The sequence below is a fragment of the Pomacea canaliculata genome, linkage group LG4 (genome assembly GCF_003073045.1).
Source record: "Pomacea canaliculata isolate SZHN2017 linkage group LG4, ASM307304v1, whole genome shotgun sequence".
NCBI classification, from domain to species: domain Eukaryota; kingdom Metazoa; phylum Mollusca; class Gastropoda; order Architaenioglossa; family Ampullariidae; genus Pomacea; species Pomacea canaliculata.
This window is the reverse complement of record NC_037593.1, coordinates 14,411,894-14,424,856: the sequence shown is the minus strand read 5'-3', so window position 1 is coordinate 14,424,856 and position 12,963 is coordinate 14,411,894. Positions and strand designations below refer to the sequence as shown.

The 12,963-nt window shown below is 42.9% G+C and overlaps 1 protein-coding gene across 2 annotated transcripts in view; it reads right to left on the bottom strand.

The window, feature by feature from the left end:
• The window catches only part of LOC112563376 (neo-calmodulin-like), a 143,105-nt gene that overhangs the window by 108,816 nt on the left and 21,326 nt on the right, over positions 1–12,963 (bottom strand). Inside the window, exon 1 of one of the 2 annotated variants that reach the window (XM_025237308.1) lies at positions 4,483–4,509. The exons of the other annotated variant lie outside the window; for it this stretch is intronic. Coding sequence (XP_025093093.1) covers positions 4,483–4,494 — 12 coding nt within the window. The 5' untranslated portion in view covers positions 4,495–4,509. Of the gene's footprint in view, positions 1–4,482; positions 4,510–12,963 lie in introns of those variants that run through there. 2 annotated transcript variants of the gene reach the window in all.

Below are 12,963 nucleotides of genomic sequence, written 5' to 3'. Positions count from 1 at the left end.
TGAATAGGCCGATCGCCTTGCAGCGGTGACCGGGGCCTGGGCGGAAGTGGAGGGGGATGTGGTGAAGGGATGAGGATGGGGGCTAAGAATGATTTGCGTAACGTGAGGCGGCTGAGCTGATGGAGGAGGAGAGGGGCAGGAGGGGAGAGAGGGGGGGGTGGTGGAGACTTCACAGACGGCAGACGGTTGATGATGGCGGCAGGCTTGACTCGCTCCGACGTGAACAAATGACAGTCGGTGGGTATAGATCGCGTAGGTTAACTGCGGGATGAATCGCGCCATGTTTTCATTATTTTAAAAAAATGTTGCCGTTCTTTTTTCATTCATTCGTTTATTTCTTATCTTTCTTTCCGTCTTTATTTTCGACATTCATTCATGAGTGTGTGAAAATATATTTTGTGTAGTTCTTGTGCCCGCTTACAGACGTTGGTATGTAATGCTCAGATACACATCTACAGTAGACATTGTGAAGTGCATCATGCAAGTGTGTATAATTATGTTAGTCATCTACGTTTACAGGCGAGGGTAGACTGATCTTTTGTTATCAGGTGATGCTGCTGATTAAGTTTTTTAAAAAATAAATCTGATCTACCCGATTTACTAGAGGATAAAGTAATTTTGCAGTACTCCTGCTACACATTCCAACTCTATAATGATTTTATATAAAAATAAATGGTGATAAACTGATGGTGGTAGTTTGCTGCATGTAATAATACTTTCATTTGTGCATTGTGTGCAAGCAGGTGTACAGGAACGAAGGTGAAAAAAGGTTATTTATAGGTAGGTGATGTTGTTTTGTATTTTTTGGTTTCTTATTTTTGTATGCTTTGTTATTGTTATTTACATTACTGTAATATAGTGAGAAATGTGATTAAAAAATAAATTTCACAGATCAAATTCGCAAAGTCTATGCATGCCTGTGAGTGTGAGAAAAAAGAGTTTGTGTTTGAGAGAGAAAGAAAAAACAAAGAGATGCGGGTGGCAAACAGCCCTTCATTTATCCGATCACTAAACTGAAGAGTGAGGTTGCAGGTGTCAGGAAGACCAACAGTCTAGTGTCTCACATCACACCTGCCTTTGGCTCTAGCTCGCAATCAGTGACAAAATGAACTTAACAAAATAACAACAATTAAAAACTCAGCATTTTACGATCAAGAACAGCTCGTGTGGCTCTCCTGGTGTTGGATCTTGTTGTTCGCCGTCTCCTGGGACCGGTCTTGATGGCAGCCATTTCCGACGGTTGGTGGCGAACTGTTGGAACGTGACGCTAAACACAGCCGGCAATTTGCAGACGATGCAAGTGACTCAATTATTGATGACAGGCGCAGCACAAAAAAAAAAAACACAACTTTTTTTTTTTGGATGGCCGCTTGCGTGATTTTCTTTGTGCTGGTCTAATGGTCAGCAGAGTTATCATCACATACCGGAAGCGCAACATTTTGTTGACAGATAGGAAGTGGGAGGGAGGCTATATTTTACTGAAGCCATTGGTTATTGGTTAGTAAGCAAAAAAATATTAAATATGTCTTGAGAAGAGAAGAAGTTAAATCTTCTTTCCTTTATTCCTTTCTTTGGATTACCTCCGTTAGAAGACAGAAGGCAGCATCGTATCTTGGCAGGTTTAATGCCTTTATGCAGCACATACAGCAGCAAACAGACAAATACTGAATTATAAATATAAAAGAAATAGATTCTAGGGGTTTGGCTAGGGCTCAGGGTTAGAGGTAGGGCTGTATTATCGTGAGGTTGAGTTTAGTCATAGAGGGCTGACCACGTGACCACGCGTTCTGCTTGACTGGTCGGTTGCAGCCACTTATTCTGGGTAGCTAGGTGCCCGGTTACACTTTTTTCTTTTTTTTTTTCTTTCCTTCTTATTCTTTAGCGGACGATTTTTTTTCCTTATTCTTCTTTCACTTTATTTACCTTGCGCAAAACAAGCGGTCTCTTGGTTAGAAACGAGATACCTCCTTGAGGTCATCTGTTCATTTTGTCGGAGCAGATTCGTCATTACCATCAGCTTACATATTTATCATTGCAATAAAATATTTAAGAAACATTTCCAAATATACCATGACAAATCTTAAACACAATAATAATAGTGTAACAGACTAACTAGTTAGTACGAACTGTTTGTCTGTAAACCGGATTTCCCCCTTGTGAGGCATTGTGGCAGGTCGGTCTTAGTTACAGATGTCCGTAACTAGGAAGCGCGGTTAACCGGGTTTGCCATTAAAAGCATCAATGTATTTTAGACATTTATTAACACTCTTTTACACACTACAGTGGCCTCTCCATTTCCCTCTAGTGTTTGTCTCAAACTGTTTAACTGTAAACACGAAGCCACACGCTCTGCAATCACAGTATCAACTGCTCTTCGAGGGAAAAGCGAATAAGGGGAAGCTATCAGTCAAGGCTTACGGACAACTTAAAAGAAAGAGTTATTGTTCTTGTAATACCCTGTTGTGCATTGCTAGTGGCTGAGGATGCTGTAACCTCCTCTTAATGATAGAGAAATGGGGGGAGGAGGATGAACTGATAGAGGAAAAAAGTCCGAGGGTTAATCAAAGTGCGGGAGGGAAAAGGTTGCGAACATAAGTGATGAAGGGTATGCAGATGGACAGCCTCAGCCTGGATTTTCTTTTCCTTTCATCCATGACATAATTTGACTAGGACAAATGCGCGATCAGACAGCTGATGGACACTTTTGTGGACGAAAATAAACATTCACGAATCGTTAAATAAAGAAGGTCTGTAATAATAACAATAGTAGACTACACACACACACACACACTGACATTGCCTTGAGCTTTGCTCATATACACACACATACACTTTCAAAAATAACAATAAAAGAAGAAGAATTTGTAGACCACATTTCTCTGTATATCGATGAGCTTAGTGTGTCTTACATGAAAAATCACGAACGAAGTAGAGGTCAACAATAAAGAAACATAAGCGTTGGCAGACGGATGACACTTCGTGGGTGAACATGAAGAATAGAGGAGTGAGTGGAACAGTTCGCTTGGTTTCAGATGATATGTCTTAAAGAAGAGGGTTTTGAAGATGGACAGAAACTTTGAACGCAGATGCATCTCAAATAAAAAGGGGCAAAGAATTTCAAACTGTGAGGCCTGAGAAGGAAAGGGGAAGTCTGATGACATTCTCCCATCTGATTCGGCGCACAGGGAGGAGGGCAACGCAAGACGATTGAAGAGTCTGACTATGGTCGTACGGCCACAGGTGCGCTGGGCAAGACCATGAAGACAACGGTAACACACAACGGTTATACCACACACACACATTGCCATCTTGTGACACGACAAGAACCACATGCGACAAATTTTACATAGCTAAAAAAAAAACCCCAGCAACAAAAAACAAGAAGAAGAAGAACAACAACAATAACAACAACCAACCAACCAACCAACCAAACAAAGAAACCAAAAAAAACAAAAACAAAACAAAACCAAAACAAAACCAAAGTAAACCTCAAACAAACAAAAAACAACACAGCATTAACAATCCATATGAACGACCTACCCAGATTCTTTGCGTTGGCCTAATGATTGCAGAGTTATCGTCACATACCGGTAGCGCAACATTTTGTTGATAGTAAGTGGGAGTGGGGTATATTTTACTGAAGCCGTTTGTTTAACAAGATGAAGTATTGCTATTGGTTAGTGAGCTGAAAAAGATCACAGATGTCTTGAGAAGAAGTGAAATCCGACTTAAGACACGACAATGCACACTGGCCCTGGTGGCAAACGGTCTGAAGTCGGCCACCCGACACACCAAGGGGTGGAACTGCCAACTAAGAAAGCCGACCACGTAAATTTATTATTTATTATTTGGAAATATTTTGGTGTTTAAAATATTTTTTAAAAGGAGATCTGACTGAGCTACTAACACAACAACCAAGAATTATGAACCCGGGATACAAGGTAACTATTCCTAGGAAAAAAGAAACTTGAAGACTCAAACTAGGCAAAAGATGGAATCACTCATCACACAGCAGAGAAACTTAAATAACCCTTTCAATAACCCTACGACTAACTGACTCACTCAAGATACAACAATCCTGTAATATCTCAAAACTCACAAAAAATCACAAACGGTCAAACCTAACTGCAAAGTAATCGAGAACCGCTAACGCCATATTGTTTAAGCTAAGTCCAAAGTAACCCAATATTACAAAATCTTGATACAGCCATAAAATACTATTATGGAGACCAAGATTTATGAGTAACTTCCCTCCACCCCTGAATAAAATGCAATCCGTAATTATGATGCGTGCACCCGCTTTAGGCTTCTTATTATGAAAAACATTGTAAAGGAGAAAGGTTGTCTGTGGGTATACAGGTATTCTTGCATTAGTACAACAAGGGTCCGCACGAACAAAGGCCACATTGCACATCAGGACACTAACATGCCAACATGTCAAGGAGGGAAGGGAGGATCACTCCGGTCCACGCAGTCCCTTACCTGCTGTCCCATTTTGATCAAGCCGCCAAAGCACATCTCAATCCAAGAAAACTCGAGAAGAAAACGGCACAGGAGGAGGTAATTTCACGCAGGTTAGAGCATCAGGTGACCTCCTGCGTGGATTGGGAACAAATGGCATATTGTAGATGCACTGTAACCATGGCGACCAGTTTTATTAACAATGCCTATCACAACAGTTCTCCACCCGTCTCCAAGCCAGCGGTTTTCCCTGGCGCACCCTCTGAGGGGCCAACAGGCTAGTCCCCAATCCGACAAACCTATCAAGTTTTAAAGTTTCTAACAGGACTTAGAGCTGGGTCGTGACTGAAGACATACAATTATCCAGTGGTGTTGCAAAACCCAAGACAGTTACGGAATTGAACCAGAGGACAAATGACAGAACAGTATTCTGATAGCTTCACCATGAAACATGATGAAAAAGCATTTGCTATATCGTGATTGACCCAAAACAAAATTCGAGGATATAAGAAATAAGAAAAGATTTAATACGACACACTTGTAGTGAGAATTGCCCATATCACTAGGTACTTAAACCTTGTGGAATGTTTAAAGATCAGGGAAAATAGTCACATGTGGGTGGGGAGGTAACTTCAGCAACCTGCTCCACACTAACCGCTAGACGATGTTGATGACAAAATGATTTTTAAACCGACACATTAGCACAGATTCATTTTCTAGAATGTTATGAAAAGTATAACCGAGGATTGGCGATACAAAATATATTTAGTTTTGAGTTAAGTTAGATACGCAGATCGTGACCATGCGATGCTATCGTTACAAACAGTTAACACAAACTTGGGAAGAAGTTTTACATCGAGACTTTACAGAAAACAAACGATTGTAAAAAGAAAACCAGGGTATAAGGTCTGCCAGCCCATGAGTTCATGCACTCAGTTAATCTTGTCCAACCTTACCGGATTTACTGTTCTCTTTTGTCTTCTTTTATCGTCACCTTCACCAGTGCACTTGGCACTCAGATAAGGTTCTGAAATAGTCCTTTCTGTATGGAAAGAACTTTAAATGCGTGTTCTTTCTTAATAAAAAAATTTGCTTGCAGACGAGATGAAGGACTTAAAAGCCAGAGCATCTAATGTGTCTGATCTTCTAAAAGCCTTTGGTTTTTCTCACCTAGTAAAGTGCTTTGGCTGTCGTGAGAGACGCTATCAAGTAATAAATAAAAGTGGAAGCACGAGGGATGCGCAGCAGAGAGCCACGAGCTCAACAGACGTACATTGATAAAAGCTATCTAATTGGATAGGCCAATATCGCTCTCAGGTTTGAATAACAATAAAAAATATAGCTGACGAGGCAGTTTGATGCTATTACGGGGGAGATAACCCGCGGTTACGGCCTGAACTGCTGTTAGCTCCCTTGTGTCTGCAAAATCTCTGGCTGTCAGAAATAAAGCGTTGAAATCTCGCGTCTGTTGTTTGAGATCTCGTCTGTACTAAAAGTGCGTGAGAAGGTGTTGGCGAGAGCAAGAGAGTTACGTCTGCTGCTTGACAATTACACGTGTGCGATACATTGTGTCATAAGTGTGTGTGTGTGTGAGATGGGCGGTGTCTGTGTGTATGTCTTCGTGTGTGTCTGAAGGACTATGGCGGATTCTTTGTAGAAGAGTCGAAATGTGGTTTCTTGAACTTCTGTCTGTCTTTTTACTTTCTTTCTTTCTCTATATTCCTTCTCTCTGTCTGTCTTTCTGTGCGTACGTGCTTGTTGTCAAGGGGAGTTGTAAAGGCTGAGTTCAGGGTATAATGATTGCTGATGCGGTCCTCCCTCTTCGGTTTTCTGAGGTAATGATAAAGATGCAGAGTAGCGAAAGACAGGTACAGGGGTTGCAGCCATCACCGCTGAAGCACAGTTTTAAAAATTATAGAAAACAATCTGTCTCACTTGGTAAGCAGTCTTGGTCATATGTAATAAAGTCACGTGATGGAGAACGAGACTTCGTCTATGCAAACGAAAGAATCCTATGTAATTTCTTTTATTAAACACAACATACTACGAAACCTTCAACTTTTTCCACATGAACAGACATGAAAATAGACGAGATTCAAGTGGATCCTACTCTTCACGAGTTTCTAAGCATTTTTATTTTGCCTTTAGTAAAAACAATTCATGAGGTCTATCTTTCTCTGCGGGATTGCCGCACTAAATCAAAAAAAAAAACAATTATTTTAGTAAGAGGTAATCAGTGATTGAGAACCCGAAAACTGATAAGGCCAATTTTTCAAATGCCGGTTCTGAACAATGTTTTGCTGATGCCTTTTTTTTCAATTTTTTTCAACCGGAGGTTGCGTAGTGCTAGAAAGAGCCAACCAGTCAGAATGCACAACGCCTTTCTTACCAAAACTCATGTAAAAACTAAATGGATACAACTTTATTTATGATGTTAGCGGCTTGACGACCGCACTGAGGAAACTCGCCCTGCTGACTTGTGTTTTAGATGAATTATAATGGTAAAGATTTCTTCCTCGAAACCCCAAATTCTGAAAGGAAACGATTCAGCATATCTCTTTGTAGCATTTAAACACTAACATGCTAGTCGACTTAGAATGAGGACTATGCGAATACAAAATGATTCGAAAGTAATAAATCAAAATTAAAAAAAAATATTCTTCAAAAATTTTAAAAAATCCATAAAATTCCTTTTGTTAGAATCTGCTGCCAAGAATCAGATAAAGAATTATTTTGAAAATGATTGTTTTCGTGTTTAGGTTTGTCTATCAGTTACAAAAATGTAGTGTCGGAATATTTCTGGTTAGCATTTTAAATTTCTCTTTTTTACGCGTCCTTCAATTCATCGTCTTCCGTCGCCGTTTGGTCTCAGGACGAATGGAGATTTCTGCAAGAGTGAAGATAAAATGCTCAGACACTGACGCCGAGGGTCTGTTGAGGAGGTTTGGGGGGATGTTGTGAGACAAGTGGAGCACTAGGAGTGAAGTGATTGTGTCTGCCAGGAGACAGCCAATCGAACGCGATGATTGATAAAAGGAAGCCTCTCACTCTGTGTGTGTGTGTGTGTGTGTGTGTGCACGAGAGAGAGAGAGAGAGTAAGGGAGGCAAAGTTTTTCTTCATCACCTTAAGCTCTACTTGGTTTTGTCCTTTCAGGTCATGTCCCTACTTTTTTCTTGGTCTTTCATGGGGCTCTGTTTGTGCCATGTTATTCTCGCATAATGTAATGTTTTGAAACCGGGCATGTAATGATGATTTGCATAATGTTTTAAACTCTGGACATGTAATGTTTAGTTTCATTTGGCTTGTGTCGTATTGCATAACATACCCCGACATAAAAATGTTAGTCTTGTGTAGTATGTAACTCGCTTACATCCAGTAATGTTAGTCTTACATAATGTTATGTTTGCAGCACTCATCTAGCTTTGCGTCCGGTTGTGTAGTTAAAACATTCCCTTCCCTCCCCTGAAGTCAGAGGCCCTTGGTTCAAATCTCGTCAACATATCCCGAACTAACTTTCAATGATTCTGTTAGCATTGTAACCTTATTTGACAAGCCTAACAATAAACTCCAAGCCATCACTTGCTCCCTTAACATACCAGTGTTTATTTTGTAACCAGTTTCAGCAACGTCTTGCACTCCAAACCACCTTCCTTCATGAAAGCACAATTCTCTCCTCCTTCTTTGTGTTTTTTAAAGCTCCATTGGAAGTGACAACAGTTCACAACTCTTCACGGCCTATTCTAGTTCTGACAACAGCAATAAGCGAAACACCACAACAAAGTACAAGTAGCTGCAAATTCCGCAGCGTTAAAAAAAAAAGAGACACCTGTTTGGCTCCGGCCATGGTGAGGCTTCTGGCGCCATCTTTGTTACAGTCCCAGACCCGAGACGTTTCCCCAGTCTGGCCGTTAGGATAAGGACCTGGCCGGCCGGCAAAGCTGCAACGTCACACAAGACAAGGGTTGTGAAGACAGGAGACCATTGTCTGCTCATCTGGTCGGCTCTCAACGGAAACGTTTTTGCTTCAGACTTGCCTTCTTGCTCTCCCTGCACCCCCCTGGCTGCTAAGAACTAGGACCACCCGAGCTCACGCTCAAACATGGCAGACCGCGGTGACGTCATTTTGCAACGTGTTGTTACGAAATAACTGTCCGCAAGAACTGCTGACTAACAAAAATGACGTAGCTTCCGGTATGATGTGCCCCGGAGGGACTTCCGGTGTAAAGTGGAAAGGATGAGTACAGCGAAGGGAACAGATAAGGGTTAATTTAAGGAAGCAGGGGTTACTAGGCTGGGTCTCGTTTATGAGGCGCTAGTAAAATAAACCTATTAGTAAAATAGATAAACGTGTTCCGTGTATCGTATTCCGATAGTTCTCTCCCCTTCTTGGGCGGCGCTGGTGAGCACTGTAGAGAGAGCAAGACCGATAATCCTAGCTGCCAACTCAGTCTCGGTCCTGCCCAGGAGCAGGGTAAAGGGTATGGCGTGAGGCAGGTGTTGCTTTATAGAAGCATGCCTCGTTTTAGTAGTTAACTGGAAAAATTCGTCTGCCAGCAGTCCAGTAATGCAAGTTCGTGGTATAGGGTGTGCGTCTTCCGCTGCTGCCCTCACCCTCCTCCACTCCATCTCACATCACAGGAATAAGGAGCTATCGACACTGGTGATGGAATCAAGACTGAACTATTGCTCCCCCACCATCCCCTAGTCTACAGAACTGTACACACTGTGGCTGTAAGCAGAGCTGCCTGAGTGCGTGAGCACCACACTCTCCCCCCTGTTTACAGACTGTATACACAAAACCGTTAGTGTCACCTTACCTACTGCAAGTGCAGCAACAAATGTTTACGGCAGGCGTCGACTTGACTGTCAGCGACTGTCGGAAATCTGCTGGGCGCGAGGAGAGGCAGAAACTTTAACGGATTTAAAGCTGCAGGGTTCGGGGGATGTAGAGGCTGAATGATAGAAATAGTGTCACATGATCACAACGGTTGGTTGGGTGGTTGTTTCAGTTCTACACCGTGCCAGCAGCTACATTATCATAACGAAGGATAACATAGAAAAAGTCAGTTGTAATTTCGGATGATTTACAAAGCAGCGGTCATCTAAGGAATAGATAAGGAAAAGGACTTAAAAGGAATGATGGACGGAAAAAAACCAAAGTAAAGGAAGAAATTAAAAAAAAACAATGAAAAAGAATACATCGATAATGACGCCGGTGATGATGGTGGTGGTGGTGGTGGTGATGGTGTTGATGGGGAATTACACTGCGTCACACGGCCAAGTGTGGACACGGGGGGTGTCGTTGTTGTATCCACTATCCCTTCTTCCAACCCCCCGTCCCCCTTATCACGATTGTGGGGTACAAGGTGGACAGTGTCACCGTGACGCCAATTACTATCCGTGGCGGAATTATCTGGAACTAATTACCTCGCGGCGCGACGGTTCGTCCCCAACCGCTCATTGCCTCCCGCCGCGCCACGTCGGTGCGTGTGGCAACTCTCGCGTGTTACACGGTCTCACTGTGCGAAGTAATCATCGACACAAATTACTGTAATCGCACTGTGTGTGAAATAATTGCCGCAGCAAGTCGTGTGTGTGCGCGCGTGTGCACATGTGTGTGTGTAATGTTTTGTGTTTCAGACCAGACGTCTCGCCTTTACTTTACTACCTCCTTCCTTCCTTTCTTTATTTTTATTTTTATTTTTTTATTGCACTCTTTGGACTAGATAAGTAAGGAGCGAAGGCCAAATTGGTTCACCCGGCTTTACAGTCGCTGCAATTCCCACTTCTGACGACTTTCCTAATAACGGCTGCAGAAAATAAGGTCCTCGCACCCCCTGCTCTTCATCACCACCACCACCCCTCCAGGCTGATTAGCTTGGACGCTTGCCAGCAACAGCGATCTCTCTCTCTTTTTCTGTCGACTCTTCTTACCCTCCTTCATTTTTTTCTCACTCCCCATCTCTCTTCTCTCAATCCTCTCTTCTCTTTCGTACAAGCGCAGCAACTACATACTACTCGTCCCCCGACACTTCCACCCTTCCACATCGGCTTTCACTCTTCATCGCCGACAACTAAAGGAGGCGTGCCAGAACACTCATCGCCAGCTGTTATTCTTATGATCATATCCAGTAAACATGGCGTGCAGCTTGCACTCCTGTGCCCGGGAACCGCGCTGTGCTGTGTAAGCACCGGTCCTACCTGCGCCAACAGACACTCTCCTCCGACACACAGCATCTTTGCCCGGACTCAGTCCTGGATTAAAAGCAAGCCACCTGCGGCCTCTTAAAACACTTTTGGCTTTTCCTTCTTTTTCTCCAAATTTTTCCCTCCTTGAACTTCTCTTTCCTCTTTTCTCTCCGATATGCAGGAGACAACTTGTCTGTTTAAACATTTACATTCTACCTTCTTTGGCACTCAAGAACTTTTTTTCTTTTTTAACGTATCCACGAATACATCACTCAGACACTACAAGATTCATAGTCGGCGTTGAAACCCAGGTTTTCTTTTTTGTTTAGAAAAAGAAAACAAACAAAATACTTCCCTACTTCTCCTGCACTCAAGATGTGATTCGTCTCCAACACAGCGCGAGACACTTGTCCAAATAATTCCCGATGACGTCAGCGCGAGATTGCGTCACGGTTGTGCAAAGGATTTTCTATGTTTATCGCGAGGCTGGCTTGTAGTCGATTGCTACCATCGCGAGAAGCCTGATGGCTACCCCCTGACACCGCATCTACACTGTTATCTTTGGCTCTTCACCCTCCCGCACGTTTATTTCGGGTTACCTCCCTTCGTTTGGCACGCGCCACCTGCCGGCCACAAAGGTCTGGCCACGAGGCTGGGGAGGGTGTGGAGTCTGTGCTGGAGGTTAACGTGTGATGGAGGCTAGGGGGTAGCTCCAGGAGACTCTGACAATAATAAAGCTGCTCTCGAGGGAACCTAAAATATTGACGACGAGGTTAACGAGCTGATGAGGATGTTGCTGCTGCTGCCGAGATGATGATGATGACGCTCATGCATCTTGGACGATCTGTGTTCCCGCCTGTACGCGTGTTTGTGTGAGTTCGTGCAAACATTAAAGACTGTTTGTTACAAGCAATTAGAATGTGGCCATCTGATTACAGAATCAAACTCTGACTGTATTATGTCTCTTTCTTGCTTTCTATCTTTTACAATCTCTCTCTCTCACACAAAAATAATCATTCATTCTTTCTACCTTTCGCTTGAATCACCCGCTCGTCTGCCACTCTTATCACCTCCACGTTTCTACCTCTTTTCTTATCCCTCTCATTCGCTCCTCACGTCTGCAAGCAGGATGCATAAACAAACACCAGGAACTGATTCCTAGAAAAACCATCAGACGCATCTTTTACCTTCGGGTGCAACTACCAGGTAAGCTTTTTTTTTTTAAAAAAAAAATCCACACATCCTCTTAAAACACTCACGATTCAAAGTTGTTTTATTCTTGACATAAACAAACTCGTTCAGAAATACACACTTGAAGAGTTACTGGATTATTTTGAAGGTCTTTGTAAACAGTCCCCCGGCTGATAACACAACTTCCTTTTCCTGTGGAAAATCAAAGAAAAATGTTGTAAGGTGGTGCAGGGGTGGTGACCAGATTATGCCGCTGCATGATGTGTTACTTCCCTATTTAAAGCATCCTCCGCTTCATCACCAGACACATGCTTGTGATGGCTGAGTGCTGTAAACACAGACGAAGAGAAGGAAAGAAAATAACTGAACCAACCAGGATGGCATGATCCTATGAAAGTTGTCTTGAACATTCATCGAGGATGCTCACCCACACGCACACACATGCATGCACGCACGAACGGACACATACACACACTTCATGGCCTCGGATAAACAGAGGAACAGACAGCAATCAGTTTGTCTGCCAAAGGCACCAGCGGATTGGATGGACAAAGAAAACTGCACCCACATCCAAATAAATATCAAAGAGAATAAAAACAAGCCCCGTTCGTCAGAAGCTGCTGTTGACCTAGTCGCCCTCCGCCCCCTCCATAGCCCCACCCCATCATCTCCAGGATGCAGCAAGTCGAAACCAGTTGTGACAAGGGAAACAATCAGCCCGTCAACAGCCTGCAGGAGAGCTATTCTGTATTATCTGCCCTTGTTCAACCTTCACAGACCGAAGATGTTGCTGTCTTTGTTGGAGATTAGCTACACGCACTGTCAGGATGCTTGGAAATGAGAAGAGAGGGGGAGAGAGAGAAGGTTGTAGAATGAACGAAAGAGAAATCGATGCTAAAAAAGACGACAAACCAAAAAAAAAAAACTCCACGCTAACAGTAGCGAATGAATGACATTGGCATCACGGCTGTAGAAAGGCCGGGCCAAATCTTTCGAGATTATTAACCGTCTTGCTAGAATTATTTAGAATAAATAAATAGGTCAACATCACGTGACTTAAAAAAAAAAAAAAGTCAGCAAATGCTTTTCTTTTCTGACGGAAGGGAAACAACCTCCAGGGG